This window comes from Macaca fascicularis, chromosome 2, assembly GCF_037993035.2.
Source record: "Macaca fascicularis isolate 582-1 chromosome 2, T2T-MFA8v1.1".
Lineage (NCBI taxonomy): Eukaryota > Metazoa > Chordata > Mammalia > Primates > Cercopithecidae > Macaca > Macaca fascicularis.
This window is the reverse complement of record NC_088376.1, coordinates 46,380,566-46,398,777: the sequence shown is the minus strand read 5'-3', so window position 1 is coordinate 46,398,777 and position 18,212 is coordinate 46,380,566. Positions and strand designations below refer to the sequence as shown.

General features: G+C 38.9%; 1 protein-coding gene across 1 annotated transcript in view; it reads left to right on the top strand.

The window, feature by feature from the left end:
• Nucleotides 1-18,212, top strand: part of SLC9A9 (solute carrier family 9 member A9) — a 586,998-nt gene that overhangs the window by 272,665 nt on the left and 296,121 nt on the right. The window contains exon 8 of the mRNA XM_005546010.4: nucleotides 2,179-2,284. Coding sequence (XP_005546067.2) covers nucleotides 2,179-2,284 — 106 coding nt within the window. The remainder of the gene's footprint in view (nucleotides 1-2,178; nucleotides 2,285-18,212) is intronic.

Sequence of the window (18,212 nt, the reverse complement as noted above, 5' to 3'; positions counted from 1 at the left end):
AGCACAGTAATAATCATATCATCTAACATTTATTGAAAACATTACTATGTGCTAACCATTGCCCTAAGTGTTTTGCATGGATTATCAGCTAAGTTTTACAAGAACCCTGGAAGGTAAATACTGTTACTATCCCAATTTTACAGCTAAGGAAACAGACAAAGTTAAACAACTTGGCTAAGGCCAAACAACTAGGACATTTCAGGGCCAGGATTCAAACCCAGACTTTTGGGCTCTGGAGGCTACACTAAATGGAGAAACTAAAATCAGAATTCTTCTCTGCCTGATGTGAGGAGAAGGTGCAACACGTGTGATCAGGTTGATAAGGGAAGAAGAAAAATTCCTGGAGATTGGAAGTCTGGCATAAGATTGGATCAGATCTGAAAGAAAGGGTGTAGAAACAGAAGAAACGGGGGCTCAGTAACAGTGGTGATATCAATCATGCAGTATTTGGTGGTCTTTAACAGGCTCTACAAACACAGGTTGTGAAGGAGGTAGATGCTTACTGTTGTCCTCCTCACCTTCCTAACCGCATACCTATTTCATTCTGAGGCAGTCTCCTCAGGTTGTAGGCCCCTGAGCTCTGCAACTAGGGACTGACCCAGACCTGATCTAGTTTCTGGAGGAGATAGAAAGAAAAGAATGTTAGATAGCTGATTGCTATTTTGTTACTCACCTGCCCTGAACATTCTCTTTAAAACAAACTAGAAGAGTGAATTCAGAAGAACAAACCTCACTAGAAACAAAGACTTCCCTCTAAGTAACAAAAGGGAATATTGTAAAAGGATCTCAGGGCAGCCTGATCTTTACAGCAGATAAAGAATTGCTTCCAGGTCCTTACTGATGCTATTTCCCAAAAAAAAAAAAAAAATTAGACCACAGTAGACAAGTTCATATCACTTGTTGCACGCCAGGCACTGTTCTGAGTACTTAACAGATGTTAACTAGTTTATAGACCTCTGAGGTAGGTTGCATTATTATTCCTGTTTTCAGACAGGAAAACTGAGGTACACAGTGATTAAGAGATGTGTCCAAGTGAATACTGTGAATTTTAATCCAGGTAGAGTTGGCTTCCAAACGCTACACTCCCATCCATGATATTATTTTGCCTTTGTGCTTTCTAAAACTTTACAAAACATGTTTAACATACTTCATCACATTTTACTTACCTCATGTAGAATCAGGTATTATTCTCATTGTCACTTTATGTAGAATAGAAATGAGGCTCAGAGAGGTTAATATACTGCTGAGAAATCACACAGCCAGTCACTGGCAGAGTCAAGAATCAGAATAAAATGTTCTGTTCCAGAGGTCACACTTTTACTTCCCTGCTCCCCTGCTAAACATCTCTTAATGTGAAATTTTCTTTAGATTTTGTTCTAACAGTATAAAAATGCAACACGATCACATCTCCTTATTTGTCAGGGCATTTTGTGCCTAATATTGACACAATTGCAATGTAACCCTTTCCCATCGATCACATACTCCTAATCATCTCCCCATGACCCCTTCTCTGCCCAACTTGGATCCTACTATCCCTTTGTTCTATTTGCAATTTATAGACCATTGACCAAGTGTCATCCTTGTCAAAATGAACCATTGCCTGCCAAAGGCATCTTGTCTGACCTAGAAATAATGTACCTTCTCTTTATCGTACTTATACCAAGAGAGCATGGGCAGCTTCCCTGTCACTGCATGTAACTTCTTCTTCTGATCCTACTTCCGTCCCCAGGCGAGAAGATTCTACCAAGCGGTCTGCCCGCAGACTGCACTCCCCAGGGAGCAGCGCTCCTTGGTTCTGATATACTTGCTGCATCTCATCCCCCCACACTCTCCTTGGCTTTGTTTTTCCATGCCTGCTACACCTCTCCTGAGGGGGTGCATCCCAAGGAATGAGGCTAAGCCCACAGTGGGCTGAATTGATAGTCTTAGGAAGACACCTTTTTAATCTGAACACAGGTTTGAATTTTTACAGGCAAGTTCAGCCCCCGGTGAAGCATGGAACTCATGTTGGCCTTCAAAGCAGGTCCCAGTAAGAATTACAGCCTTCCAGTCAGGTCTGAACATCAGTTCTTTTACTTTGCTCTGGAACTATCATCACCAGATCAGTTTTGATTCTCAGTCAAGAAGGAGATGTAGCTGTAAAAGCTGTTGTTGTTTCCCTTAACTTGTCTTCCTCACTTGACCAAATTTACCAAGCTGTGCGAGTTCCCGATGCTGGAAACCGGCCTGTTTTTCCTGCTTTCTTGGAGTGCCTTCCTGTCTGCCGAGGCTGCCGGCCTAACAGGTCAGTGCTTCATGCTGCACAGCCAACTGGGTGTGTGAATATGTGTGTGGCTCCGGTGTGTGCCCCTCCCTGACCTGGCAGGAGGTGAAATGAAGTCTCTCTTAAACAGTGTATGTGGATGGTTTGGGTGAGAATCAGCCTCTCTTGGGTACCCTGGAGAGAAAAAATAATAGTAATTCATCCATTTTGTACCGAGTAGCTTTCTTCCCCATTCTGTATTCTATTCTCCGAAATGCTTTCCTCTTTTCTCCTGGCTGGACAGGAGGCGTGTTGAAGAGACTGATTTATAGTGTGATGGATGACTTTTCAAATGGAAGTCTTCATTCAGAGTGTGAAAGGATACCCACAACTGTTTTGTAGAGAAGAGTGGTGGTTTTCGGTGGCTCTTAACAGCAGGTTTCAATGTAAACTGGCTCTCCAGAGTATGCACATCTCCATACACATCGGTGTTTGAGATCTGCACATATGTTCCACGGCACGTACGAAAACAAATAGCAAATGTGGTGGCTGTACAGTTTAATGTCTCTTAGCACAGAGAGTCTACGGAGAGAGTCCTCCGATGTGGAACAGTTGATAGAGAGGGGGCAGTTCGTTAGACCCAAGGGCTGCAGATCCCAGGATCTGGATTAAGCAATTAGATTGCCTGTCTGCAACCGTGAGGATTTGTGCTTGGGTAACTGCAACGACTGGGTGCTTTTCCATGCAGAAGAATCTCCGTGGCTTCCAGCAAAATGTTAATGCTGTTTCTCTCCTGGAGCCACATTCCCTGCTTCTCCCAGGTTTCAATCGTGGATCCCTTTCTGCTCATTACATCTCAACTGGCATTTGAGTGGTGAGAATCTTTCCTAACTGGTAGCAAGGTGTACCTCCCTGGGTTTTTGCATTTTGATAGGTGATACTTTAAGTCTAAATAATAATAAAAGTTGACATATATTGAGGGTGTACCATGAGCCAGATGCTGGCTAGCTGTCTTTCGTGGGTGATTTCATTAATCTATAGAAAGATTCAAAAGTAAAAGACTATTCCCAGTTTACTCAGCCAACCTTAAGTGATGGAGCTGGGATTTAAAACTAGGAAATTCAATTTTAGATCCTGGGTTCTGGGGGACCACGCATTTCTGCCTCAAATGAAACTCCATCTGTGGAATATCAAGCAGACCTCTAACGGTAGGTAGGAGGGAAGTAGTTGGAGCCCCAGGCAACTGCCTGGTTCGGTTGCTCCTTGGCTGGTCTTGGCTGTCCTGTGAATGCCATGGCAAATCTTTTTAGTAATGATAACCTATTGCTTCAATCAACTGGCCCAACTTACTGCAGAGCCACACAGTCCAAGCTATTCCCATTGGCTTCAAGGGTGTCTGTTGCCAATACAGAAAGCCACCCACCAGTTCTTATGACACTATAATCAAGACTACATTACTGGATTCCACCCTACCAGGCCAGTGTATCTAAATTATTTCAATACAAAGTATGTTATTTTAGTGCATTGCTACCTTATTAAGGAGGTAGCTGGAAAGCTTATGCATTTCAGAAAAAAAAATAGCATGTGCCTTCAGTGAAATAATGTAGGCAGATCATTTACATCACAGTCATTCGAAAAACATTAGTTCCCTTTCTTCCAAATTCTGTATTCTATTCAAGTTTAACTTATAAAATGATCTAAGTAATATTAATAATAAGAAAAAATATTTGACCTTCTAGAAATGTAAGGAAGTATCTTAACTCACCTAATATTTTTTAATCTACTGTTGAATATTATAATAAACACACACACACACACACCCCATTGCTTTAGAATTGTCAATTTGTGTAAAAATTGTCTATTTGCTTGTCCATTTCAGCAAGATCTTGTTCTATCAACTACATTAAAGTCTAAGATCCATGGGAAACTGTATAAATTGCTAGTTTGCTTGATCCTTGCTCTTTCACACCCTTTCAACCTGATATCCTTACTGAGCTACCACACAGACCACCTTCTAAGGAGCCAGCATCATGGGATGGGTGAATATGAGTGTGAACCTCAGTAACAGAAAGACCCAAGTGTCCACGGCTGCACCCAGGGGCAGACTCACTCCAGAGTAGTCCACTAGATTTAGGCAATGTGCCTAACAGACATTTGCTACAAACCAAATTCTAGGTGTGAGCATTTTCCATTGCCAAAGACCAAGACTGCTTAGTCCAAATTACTTACGTGTTTGTTTGTTGTTTATTATTTAATCCTTGCCTATTTCCAAATTGGATTTGTGACAACTCATAACATAAGCCATGCACATCACAGGACCATTTAGTTGAGGGTAAACACTCAAGTGCTCTGGGACAGAATTTTTCTGCAAAATTAGGCAGCTGTTCATTGCTGTGGTTTGGCAATAAATATAGCTCTGAGCTTTCTGGCAGTCAAAGCCAAAAGGGAAACATGATGAGTTATATAGGAATAATACAGCATTATATTTTTTTAAAAAGTCATGCTTATTAAAGTGGGCAAACTTTATTTTTCACACTAAAATTTTAGGGGAATTTATCACATGCATCTGTATATAAGGGACTTTGAACACCAGAAGAGACAATGTATTTAACAATAATTTTAGGGAAGATGGAGGTTCATTCTTCATATGGTCATTTCTCATATAAACTTTCAAGAAAACCTGAGGGTGTGGCATCAAATTATAATTCTCGAATTACTTCCATGTAATAATAAAATCATTTCAGTTCTAATGCACAGGTAAACTAATATGATACAAAACTAAAATCTAGAAAATTTTTAAAAATGATTTCTGAATGGACAACAATGAATATAGTAAACTAAAATGGAAAGAGCTATTAAATAGTTTATGAGCAACTACAGAGGTAATGAGCAATCATGGGGCCTTGTATGGGTTCACTAAAAACACTTAATGTAGCTCCTAGAGATGGTATTAACATGCAATGATTTCTCAGCAGAACTCCCCAGGCCCTGATCTTTCAAGGACACCTGCCTAGCGAGCAGAGCTCTCGGCCACCTACCCATACTTCACCCTTTTATTGGTTTCAGAAATTAGGATTTCACATACAATTCTATCTGAAAAAAAATGTTCTGCTACTTTAAAGAAAGCACATCTGTTTTTAAATATATTTTATTTTTTTCTTACCCCAAGGTAATCCATATTCATGGTAGAAAATTTAGAAAATGCAGATTTACAGAAGGAAATAAATTTAGAATCACTTATACTCTTACTGAATATTAACAGCAATTGTTAATATTTGGCTGTGTCAAGCTAACTATATATATATATATATATAATTATACACACACAGATACACTTAAATATGCCTACCTAAATATACTCATGCATACATATATATATATATATATTTCTTAAGTAACTCACTTTTTTCATTCAACAATTTATAATGAAAAAAATGCCATGAATGGAGCATTAAAAAATTTATAGTTAATGTTTTTCAAGACATTAAATACTTCATCATATGAACTTGCCATAATTTATTGTAACAAACTTTTGATTATTTACAGGTTTTAATATTCTTCTTATTACTGCAATGATAATCTTTATAGCTAGAGATATAAATTTTTATTTATATAACCGCCTAAAAATAAAATGTCTGTCTGGTTTAATAAAAAGACTAAAATTTAAATTTTTGGAGAAATTTATCCAAATTGTCTTTTAGAAAATTTGTATCCCCTTGCACTCCCACCAGCAATCTCAAAGCAAACTCATTCACTCACATCTTCACCACCCTATATCTTATTTTTTTTATTATTATACTTTAAGTTCTAGGGTACATGTGCACAATGTGCAGGTTTGTTACATATGTATACATGTGCCATGTTGGTGTGCTGCACCCATTAACTCGTCATTTACATTAGGTATATCTCCTAATGCTATCCCTCCCCTCTACCACCTCCCCACAATAGGACCCGGTGTGTGATGCTCCCCTCCCTGTGTCCAAGTGATCTCATTGTTCAATTCCCACCTATGAATGAGAACATGTGGTATTTGGTTTTCTGTTCTTGCTATAGTTTGCTGAGAATGATGGTTTCCAGCTGCAACCATGTCCCTACAAAGGACATGAAGTCATCCTTTTTTATGGCTGCATAGTATTCCATGGTGTATATGTGCCACATTTTCTTAATCCAGTCTGCCACTGTGGACATTTGGGTTGATTCCAAGTCTTTGCTATTGTGAATAGTGCCGCAATAAACATACATGTGCATGTGTCTTTATAGCAGCATGACTTATTATCCTTTGGGTATATCCCCAGTAATGGGATGGCTGGGTCAAATGGTATTTCTAGTTCTAGATCCTTAAGGAATCACCACACTGTTTTCCACAATGGTTGAACGAGTTTACAGTCCCACCAACAGTGTAAACGTTTTCCTATTTCTCCACATCCTCTCCAGCACCTGTTGTTTCCTGATTTTTTAATGATTGCCATTATAACTGGTGTGAAATGGTATCTCATTGTGCTTTTGATTTGCATTTCTCTGATGGCCAGTGATGATGAGCATTTTTTCATGTGTCTGTTTGCTGTATGAATGTCTTCTTTTGAGAAATGTCTGTTCATATCCTTTGCCCACTTTTTGATGGGGTTGTTTGTTTTTTTCTTGTAAATTTGATTGAGTTCTTTATAGGTTCTGGATATTAGCCCTTTGTCAGATGAGTAGATTGCAAAACTTTTCTCCCATTCAGTAGGTTGCCTGTTCACTCTGATGGTAGTTTCTTTTGCTGTGCAGAAGCTCTTTAGTTTAATTAGATCCCATTTGTCAATTTTGGCTTTTGTTGCCATTGCTTTTGGTGTTTTAGACATGAAGTCCTTACCCGTGCCTATGTCCTGAATGGTATTACCTAGGTTTTCTTCTAGGGTTTTTATGGTTTTAGTTCTAACATTTAAGTCTCTAATCCATCTTGAATTAATTTTCATATAAGGAGTAAGGAAAGGATCCGGTTTCAGCTTTCTACTTATGACTAGCCAATTTTCCCAGCACCATTTATTAAATAGGGAATCCTTTCCCCATTTCTTGTTTTTATCAGGTTTGCCAAAGAACAGATGGCTGTAGATGTGTGGTATTATTTCTGAGGGCTCTGTTCTGTTCCTTTGGTCTATATCTCTGTTTTGGTACCAGTACCAGGCTGTTTTGGTTACTGTAGCCTTGTAGTATAGTTTGAAGTCAGGTAGTGTGATGCCTCCAGCTTTGTTCTTTTGGCTTAGGATTGTCTTGGAGATGCGGGCTCTTTTTTGGTTCCATATGAATTTTAAAGCAGTTTTTTCCAATTCTGTGAAGAAAATCATTGGTAGCTTAATGGGGATGGCATTGAATCTATAAATTACCTTGGGCAGTATGGCCATTTTCACAACATTGATTCTTCCTATTCATGAGCATGGTATGTTCTTCCATTTGTTTGTGTCCTCTTTTATTTCACTGAGCAGTGGTTCATAGTTCTCCTTGAAGAGGTCCTTTATGTCCCTTGTAAGTTGGATTCCTAGGTATTTTATTCTCTTTGAAGCTATTGTGAATGAGAGTTCATTCATGATTTGGCTCTCTGTCTGTTACTGGTGTACAAGAACGCTTGTGATTTTTGCACATTGATTTTGTATCCTAGACTTTGCTGAAGTTGCTTATCAGCTTAAGGAGATTTTGGGCTGAGACAATGGGGCTTTCTAAATATACAATCATGTCATCTGCAAACAGGGACCATTTGATTTCTTTTCCTAACTGAATACCCTTGATTTCTTTCTCTTGCCTGATTGCCCTAGCCAGAATTTCAAACATTATGTCCAACACTATGTTGCCCCCACTGTCTTGTGGCTTGTAGAGTTTCTGCCAAAAGATCCACTGTTCGTCTGATGGACTTCCCTTTGTGTGTAACCCGACCTTTTTCTCTGGCTACCCTTAACATTTTTTCCTTCATTTCAACTTTGGTGAATCTGACAATTATGTGTCTTGGAGTTGCTCTTCTCAAGGAGTATCTTTGTGGCGTTCTCTGTATTTCCTGAATTTGGATGTTGGCATGCCTTAGTAGGTTGGGGAAGTTCTCCTGGATGATATCCTGCAGAGTGTTTTCCAACTTGGTTCAATTCTCCCCGTCACTTTCTGGCACCCCAATCAGACGTATATTTGGTCTTTTCACATAATCCCATACTTCTTGGAGGCTTTGTTCATTTCTTTATACTCTTTTTTCTCCATACTTCTCTTCTCACTTCATTTTATTCATTTGATCTTCAATCACTGATACTCTTTCTTCCAGTTGATCGAGTCGGTTACTGAAACTTGTGCATTTGTCACGTATTTCTCATGTTACGGTTTTCATCTCTATCAGTTCTTTTAAGGTCTTCTCTGCAGTGATTATTCTAGTTATCCATTCATCCATTCTTTTTTCAAGGTTTTTAGTTTCTTTGCACTGGTTACATAGTTCCTCCTTTAGCTCTGAGAAGTTTGATTGACTGATGCCTTCTTCTTTCAACTCGTCAAAGTCATTCTCCATCCAGCTTTGTTCTGTTGCTGGCAATGAGCTGCGTTCCTTTGGAGGGGGAGATGCACTCTGATTTTTTGAATTTCCAGCTTTTCTGCACTGCTTTTTCCCCATCTTTGTGGTTTTATCTGCCTTTGGTCTTGATGATGGTGACGTACTGATGGGGTTTTCGTGTGGGTGTCCTTTCTGTTTGTTAGTTTTCCTTCTAACAGTCAGGGCCTTCAGCTGTAGGTCTGTTGGAGTTTGCTTGAGGTCCAGTCTAGACCCTGTTTGCCTGGGTATCAGCAGCGGAGGCTGCAGGAGATAGAATATTGCTGCACGGCGAGTGTTGCTGTCTGATTCTTGCTCTGGAACCTACGTCTCAGGGATGTACCCCACTGTGTGAGTTGTGAGGTGTCGGTCTGCACCTAGTGGGGGATGTCTCCCATTTAGGCTACTCAGGGATCAGGGACCCACTTGAGCAGGCAGTCTGTCCGTTCTCAGATCTCAACCTCCATGCTGGGAGATCCTCTGCTCTCTTTAAAGCTATCAGACAGGGTCATTTACCTCTGCTGAGGTTTCTGCTGCTTTTTGTTTATCTATGCCCTGTCCCCAGAGGAGGAGTCTACAGAGGCAGGCTGGCCTCCTTGAGCTGCGGTGGGCTCCACCCAATTCGAGCTTCCAGGTGGTTTTGTTTACCCACTTAAACCTCAGCAATGGCGGGCACCCCTCCCCAAACCTAGCTGCCGCCTTGCAGTTAGATCTCAGACTGCTGTGCTAGCAATGAGGGAGGCTCCATCGGCATGGGACCCTCCAGGCCAAGTGTGGGATATAATCTCCTGGTGTGCCGTTTGCTAAGACCCTTGGTAAAGTGCAGTATTAGGGTGGGAGTTACCTGATTTTCCAGGTGTTGTGTGTCTCACTTTCCCTTGGCTAGGAAAAGGGATTCCCTTCCCCCTTGCGCTTCCCAGTTGAGGCAATGCCTCACCCTGCTTCAGCTCTGACTGGTCGGGCTGCACCAGCTGACTAGCACTGATTGTCCGGCATTCCCCAGTGAGATGAACCTGGTACCTCAGATGAAAATGCAGAAATTACCCATCTTCTGTGTCACTCATGCTGGGAGCTGGAGGCTGGAGCTGTTCCTATTTGGCCAAGTTGGATGAGCCCCCCCAAATCTTATTAATCGCTGGTAATTTGATAATCAAGTTCCATTTTCTTCTGGTTTCATTTATTATATTTTTATGAAGGAAAAGCTTCTTTAATTATATGTCATTTGCTGTTTGTATTTCTTCTTTCGTGAGCTACCAGTTTATGCCCTTTGTTACTTTTTTTATTGTTACTTTTTTCCTGTTGAGATGTTTATCTTTGTCACATTGTAGTTTAGTTACTCTTTATCTATGGAGAAAATTGGCTAGGACCAATGGCTCATTTCTATAATCCCAGCACTTTGGGAAGCCAAGTGGGGAGGATTGCTTGAACCCAAGAGTTCCAGACCAGACTGGACAACATAGTGAGACCCAGTCTCTACAAAAAGAAAAAAAACAAAAACAAAAACTTATCTGGGCATGGTGGCACACACTGTGGTCCTAGCTATCAGGGAGGCTGAGGCAGGAGGATTGCTTGAGCCCAGGAGTTCAAGACTGTAGTGAGCTATTCTAGCCTGGTCAACAAAGAGACACCCTGTCTCTTAAAAAAAAAAAAAAAAGAAAGAAAAGAAAATTAACCTTTGACTGTCATATAGGCTATAAATATTCTCCAATTTGCACTTGTACCTTTTAACTATGCTCTGTTTTGTTCATTTGGGTAAGGGAAAGGGATTGGCATAGGCATTTTCAAGTTTTATGTGGTTAATTATATCGCCTCCTTAGAAAGCCCAAGTGGATGGTATGTCCACAAACTTAGCAGTCTAAAAAATAATAAAAAAGAAAAAATATATAGAAAACCCAAGTGTTTCTTAATGGTAGTGTATAATTTCTGTTAAAAGTTGTTTGATTTTGTTTTTGCATCAGAAACCAACTGGAATATGTTTTGATATGAGGTGTGGGGTATAGTAGCGATTTGATTTTCTTCCCAGATGATAAGTCACTTGTCTTAACACCCATCAACTTTTACCTATTTAAAATGTCTGTGTATGTGCACACACATGTATGTGTATGTGTATCTGTATGTTCTGGGCTTTCATTTGTTCCACTGAATGTTTGATATTCACTGTGTCAATTATTTCAGCTTCGTGGTTTATTTTAATATCTAGTAGGTCAATCTTTCACTCCTCTTTCCCATATCCAAAAGCTCCTTTGCTATATTCATGTATTTATTATTCCTGGTGGACTTGAAAATAACACGTTCCAAACAGAAAATAATTTTGGAATTATAATTGGGGTATATTAAATTTTTAGATTAATTTGAAAAGAAATGGCATTTTTATAACATCAAGTCTTCCCACCCAGGAATATGTTATGACTCTCCATTTATTTGAGTCTTATTTTATGGCTCTCAGTAAATTTTTATAGTTGTCTTCACATTAGACCTACAAATTTCTTGTTAAGTACCTTTTTAGCAGCTACTTTATATTTTGGGGTGCTATAGTAAATGGGAACTTCTTTCTTTATAGTTTCTTACTGGTTATTGTTCATATACGTGCATCTAGATTGCACTGCACTATTTGATTTACTCTCTGTAGTTCTAAAGTACAAAATTAGAGCCGATGTAGAATTAGGATTAATGGGCAGAAGTTAGACTGTCAAGTTCAGGAGGGCTTTATCAGCACCAAAAGAATGACTGAACCATTGTAGGCACAAAATAAATATCGTTTGAGCAGTGGAATGAATAATTTTCACTCAACAAAAGAAAAAAACTCCCAAAACCTGAATAACAGATCACTTTATAAGGTAGTAAGTGTTCTGTGCCTGATAATATTCCTACAGATTTTACACATCCACTGGTCCAAATACTTCACAGCAGATCCATACATCAAGTAAATGATATATCATAAATTTCATTAATCTGTAACTTTATTTTCCCATTATTAAGTTAAAAATGAAGACATATAGGCATGACAGGAAGAGCTCTGTCTAGAGGAATGTGGTGGACACATGTTGGTTCTGGCTGCCCAGCACACATTCTCACTGCCACTGGTAATAGCATCCTGATGTTTCTTAGGAAGCTACCCCCGACTCCAATGGATAACATCTTCTAATCAACGTGTACCACCCTCCCCTGAAAAAGAGAATGAGGACATCTGAAGCTAGGTCAACTAGACACTCTTCCCCTGGTATGTAAAACTTTAGGAGGGAGAGAGGAGGATGTATAACTGCTGGCACCTGTTCAACAGCAGAGCCCTATTGAGAACCTCTATTTATTTATTCCTGCCACCAGATCCCTGGAGCAGCCATGATGCCTCCTTTCTAAGAGCTATCACACTTCCTTCCAATAAATTCCTTTCTGATTATGCTAGCCAGAGTCTGTTTTTATTACTTGCAAACAAAGAAATCTAAATGGTACAAAGGAAGGAAAAGTCCATTAGGTATTTCAACAAAAGAAACTGTATAACTTTGTGACAGATCAGAAGGGAAGAGAATCTCAAAGACAGCACAGCCTCTAGGCTAGGATACTTGGGACCATCTTATGCCAGGTGCATACTGATAAACAAACAAAAAGAATCAAGCTTTTAAAGACAGTTTGCAGTGTTCATTATCCTTTCCAATTCAGCTTCTTATCAGATTCATCATGAACACTTCAGTGTAAGCAGCTTGCTCATTAACACATCGCCTGTGTTCACTTTCAGTTGTTACTAATTTCATGATGATCATTTGATTTATTTTGATCATCTTTTACTTCAAGGGCCACATTTGTAGCCACCTCATCTCAGTCTCTTGGAAATTGCACCTGCCAGTGTTCAATAGTCACATAGAACTTGGTTTTATGGAAACAAGTGGCTTTTAGACATGCAAATGAAGGCTGGTGTTTCTATTACCCAGAAATCTGAATCTCTGCTACTTGAAATATACAAGCACATTGAGAAAACATTTATTTGGGAAGATAGGGCAGAATATAAAATGCAAGTGAAAAATCTTTATGGAGGATGAGAGTATGCACAGAGAAAGGGACATTAGGGACTTCTCACAAGTCCAGAGAGCATAGAAAGAAGAGAACATATACGGATGTGTCTGCCCTCCTTACAAAATCAGCCACCAAGGCATGTGTCTCTGGTTTCTGGATCTTAGCTGACTTGCTAAAGAATTGGAATAAGTCATCCTATTAATTGACATCTCTATTTTCCTTACTGCTAAAGTCAAAGGAATTTATTACTTTGTAATAGAAGGACATTGTACACATACAGAATGTGGCTTTTGGGTAAATACATGACCCTAAGGAATTCTCTCCATGAGGTACCCGGTATACATGACTGCCTAATTTTGGATCAGGTAGATTTTTCTTGTGCAGAGGGCTGTTTTCTAAAAGTCATTAGGTTACTGAGCCATTATTTTAAAATGAATATTGAAAATACTTCAGCAGTATTATTTATAGTGTAATCTCTAATGGAATTGAATCCTGTCATAGAAGCTGCTTTCCAGTTTATGAAGATAACGGAAAAGCACAGCTGGACAGGTTGTTTGAAAATTCATTTTTATACTCTGTTTCCCAGCTGAGACTTTGGGGGTCAGGTTTTTGCTAGAAGCAAGCTTTTAGGGACAGTCATTAAACACCCAAAGAGTAAGATTTCTAATGGCAGCATTGACACCGTGTCTAATGATTTCTCTGCTTCCAGGCATTGCTGTAATAAAGGTAGCTTCCATTTTTAGATTCCTAGGGCAATTTTATGTTCATTGGAGGCAAAGGAGGGGGAAGAGGGCCACTGGTATACCTCATTTTCTCATACAAAAAGTTAAACAGTATAGAACACTATTTACTCAGCTTAGAATAACTTCCATTTAAGAAAACAGGCATCCAGAAATATGAAGGAAAAAAAAGTCCTGATTATTAAGTAGTGGGGCTGGGCTTTGTAGTCTGATTCTAGAAAGTAAACGACTCTTAAAAACAATGAAAGTGTAGAAAGTTAAAAACAAGTAACACTCTGGCCCATTCATTAAGGAATGACCAAGATGTCTGAAAGAAAGAAGTGCTCAGCACATGCAAGTTGTGTTTACAACACAAACAGTTAAATCATCTCAATCCCTTCCCCCAAGCCTGTTTGCCTATTGGTCTCAAATCACAAGGGCCTAATTACATTGCCATGATAGGAAAAGCTGCACTTGGAAACTGAGGTGCTATACATTTGTCAAGTCAGTTCTTAAAAGGCTTTTGTAGAGTAAGCAGTGAGGAAAAAGGGGAACTTGAGAAAGTCTATTTTGCAATAGATAAGGAGGAGAGATTTCCAAATGAAATGACTATTACTGGACATGTTGAGATTTCACTTGTCTGAGTAAGTAAGTTGGCTTATTATTTCTCATCTCATCATTTCTCACTTGGGCAAAAATTGTTTTCAAACTCTTAAGAAGGCTTTTAGCTCAGAGGTGAATGTGTTCCATTTGGCTGGCCACTGATGCATTGCATGACTGGATGGGAAATGTATTTCTAGAGCTCAGTAAATAAAACAAATCTCCAGGAGGGGAATAGTTTGAATTGTTTCTCAAAACAAATCTGGCCAGTTTTAGCCTCCAAATACATGTCATTAGCCAGCATCTCTTACCTTAAAACTGGTTTGCTTTCTTATTGACAGAACCAGGTGAATCCAACTTAACCAACAATCCACCAACAAATGAGGTGAGGTGAGAGTGATTTCCAAGCTGGGGGGAAAAAAAAAACCCTGAGGCTCAAAATATTAGGCGTTTAAGCTGCAGAAATAGTGCCTACAATTCTCAAGGGGATTAGTTAACCAGCACACTGAACCAAAGGCAAACATGCAATGATGCCATCTCAATAAACACAGGTGTAAAATATGTCTTCTCGCATAATAACTCATTAACTCACACCTGCACTTCCTTGAACCGAATAGCTCTTCATTTCAATATTCAAATAACCTGCACATGTAGCTAAAGCAGTGGACAAATTTACCCCTGCTTTCTTCACTGTAAATGTTTTCAGTCATTATTTAACAACTCTTCGTGGTGCCAGAAGACATAGGGAAAAAGGTAAAATTATTTCCCAAGAACCCACATTCTGCACAGGCATGTAGAAAATTGTCAGAAGATGGCACAAATAACATATGGGTGAAGAAGAAAAGGGAGTCAAGGATAATTCCCAGGTTTTTGTGTCTGTTGGGTCAGTGGTTCATTTCACCAAAATGGAGAATACAAGTGAGTGAATACATGCAGCCAAAAGGAGACACAATAATCAGTTCATTCCAGGACCTTCAGAATTCCACACAAGGGTGGAATATTCATGTGGAAAAGTACAGTGGGCAATTGGCCTGGACATCTGGGATGAGACTGCCGATCACAGGTTTAGGTGACGTTGATGTAAACGTGTTAGCTGACTCCAAGGAAATGAGAACTAGAACGAGACCAGGGTAAGGAGGGTAAACCTAATGAACACCAAAACTTGAGGTGCCATGCCAGGGATCTAAGCAAAACAGGTTTTTCCTTCTTCTCCAGACCTCAAGATAATTTGCATAAGTACTCATTACTATGTTATGAAGAATTTACATAGAGGATATTTTTAAACAAAAATTTCTAAACCTGGCAACATAGATTTGAAGTAACACTTAAGTGCATATCTATACTCAGCATTGGAGGAATCAGAAATAAGAACATAGATTCATGCTGTTTTCTATATTGATGCTCTTATATTCTGCAGATGCATTATTAATCTGCCAACTATGGAGTTGCCAAATATGGTGAACTAGACAGCAATTGTACTCTTTGGAAAGCTGGATACTTTCATATTGCCTGAAGGATTTTTCCATTTTGTTAAATCTTTGACTTCTCAGTTCCAGGTTCACTTTCAGTGATTGTAGGAAACCTGTCAGAAATCTCTCTTTTTAGTAGATCAAAAATAAATAAAATGTGGCATGAAAAATAACCTATCAACCTCTTAAACCCCTCAGAGGACCATCTGAGTGCAAGACACATTTTTTTTTTCTTTCTTACTCATTCTTTTTCTGTGTTCTGGTGATATAATCAATATTCCTGTCCAAAAATGCAGTATTCTCTAGTCTTAGAAACTCTTCAAGTCTGCATTTAATGTCAAGGCAAAGCATGCTTCATGTGACAGACACTTATTTTTCTACTTCTGTATCTGACGGCTTCATCAACTTTTAATGAGTAAAGAATTCTGGAGTAATGTTATCAGAGGCAGAGACTGTATGTGACAATAGTCTTGAATAAGAAAATTTATTAGAAGACAATGGACACTGCCAGGAATAAATTCATATAAACATTTATGCATATGTAAGAATTAGGGTTAATCTTCGTGTGTTCTCTTTTCAAAGCACATAAACGTTTCTTGAAGTAGAAGTTCATTCCTTTGACAGATGTGTATTTGAGTACCTGACATGTGCTGGACACTGTTATGAGTCAGCGATAATACAGCAGGTCAGGAACCTAGCTCTTAAGGAGATAGAGGTCAAGAGGGAGACACTGGGTAATCTAGTTGACAGGAAGTCAAGTGAAGCTGTTAAACCCCATGCAATTCTTCAATCCCATGTATGCAGACCTTGAAGCAAATGTAAAAACTGAACCATTTATATCACAGATATTTACAATTGGAAGGTGCTTAGAGGTCATCTAGAGCAATGCTTGCCAGAGTTTCTTGACCCTTATTGGCAAGAAATAAAACAGATTTATTATGTAACAAATGCTTATACATTAATGTTCATTTTGGGTTTTTTGCCCACAAGGGTAATTATATTACCCTAGAATATACAAAAGTGCTAATTAAAATTATGGTGATCTTACGTTTTCTTCCTGCTTGCTTGGATTGTCTTATATACCCCTATTTGAAAACCACTAAACAGACTACCTTCCTCAATTTAGTGAGGAGGAAGCAATGGACGAGGCAATGGATTTACATTGCACCAGTCATCAAACTAGCAAAGTGTCTGAACTATGACCAGATAGATCCTGTTTTCTGACCCAGTATTGCACATTTTTTCTTACATAATTTACAACCACACATTGAAGTTTGATCATATCAACAAGTAAATAGACGTACTATATTTAGTAGCACTAATGCTTTCTGAGAGGGCCCAGAAGTGGAAGTCATGGAGAACAGTGTAAACGGTACTGCGTTAAACAAAAGGAATTAATTGTTCTCTGAAAATTGATCTCTCTGGAAATAATTTACTTGCCAGCAGAATCATTATTTTTCCCCAAGAATCATAGATCTCCTCATGCTGTTTCCTAAATTTCTTTGCTTGCCAATTAACTTGAGTTTAACTGTGTGCCTCTTTGTGGTTTTTCAAAACAGTTCTTTTAGATAGCATCAGAAAGTGTTGGTTCTAGTTCTTATCCAAAATTGTATAAATGAGTCCCTGCAGTCAATCTTTTGGGCTCTTGCCCATTACTAAAATCTCACTGTACAAACACTGAAAGGCAGTGTTGTGCACAAACATGAGTCAGATGCTCTTATTATTTTTTGTAGGCCACCTCCTGATTTCTTTCAGAGTCCCTTATTTATTTTAGGTTCCAGATATTTTTGAGCATGACCCACTCCACATGGACCCAGATGTATGTAGTTGAGTCCATTCATCATTGCTGCAGGGCCCCATACATACAATTTAAATCTAAGATCTTGGACATGTAACACAAGAGTTGCATTTAAGGATTGCTTGTTTTTCCAGCAGAGATGGAAACAGAATGATCAGATTTTATTTTTACTGGGAAAGCAAATGAAGAAATATTTTGCCAGCAGAGGGTAGACATACTAGATATTTTATATTTCTAATTTTTTGTATACCAGGCCTAACAAAACATGCAAGATAAATACCTTAGTGCTTATAATAAATAGTTTGACAATTAAGCATAGTTTATTAATTGTTTCTCCTATTAAGTTTTGTATTCAAAAATTTTTTAAATTAATTCATGTGTATTTATTCCTTATCTATAATGGATAAGCCCAAGTGTGCTGGTAAAGTGCATGTGTCTCAGATATGCCCCACAATCACCTGCCTCTCTCCCTTTGCTCTTGCTGAAGTCCCTCCCCATGAACCTGCACTCCCAAATTTTTCTCATCTTTCAAGATCTAAATGCCTCTGCCACTTTCAGGAAAACATTCTTCATCCCTCTCTCAGCTTTTCTAGCCTTAAAGAAAGTACTCCCTTTGAGAACTCCTTTGTTATCACCCACTATTCTACCCAGTTTTAGATGTCTTTGTATATATCTTATCTCTGTTAGGAGACATAAAGCCGCTTGAGGCCTAGGCCTGCTTTATTCATTCTTGTGTTCCTCATACCCATGGTCAATGCTTTACTCAGTATAGGATCTCAACAGATAACTAGCAATTGAGTGGAAAAATACCAGATACCAAACTCACTCATGTAAGTCTGGT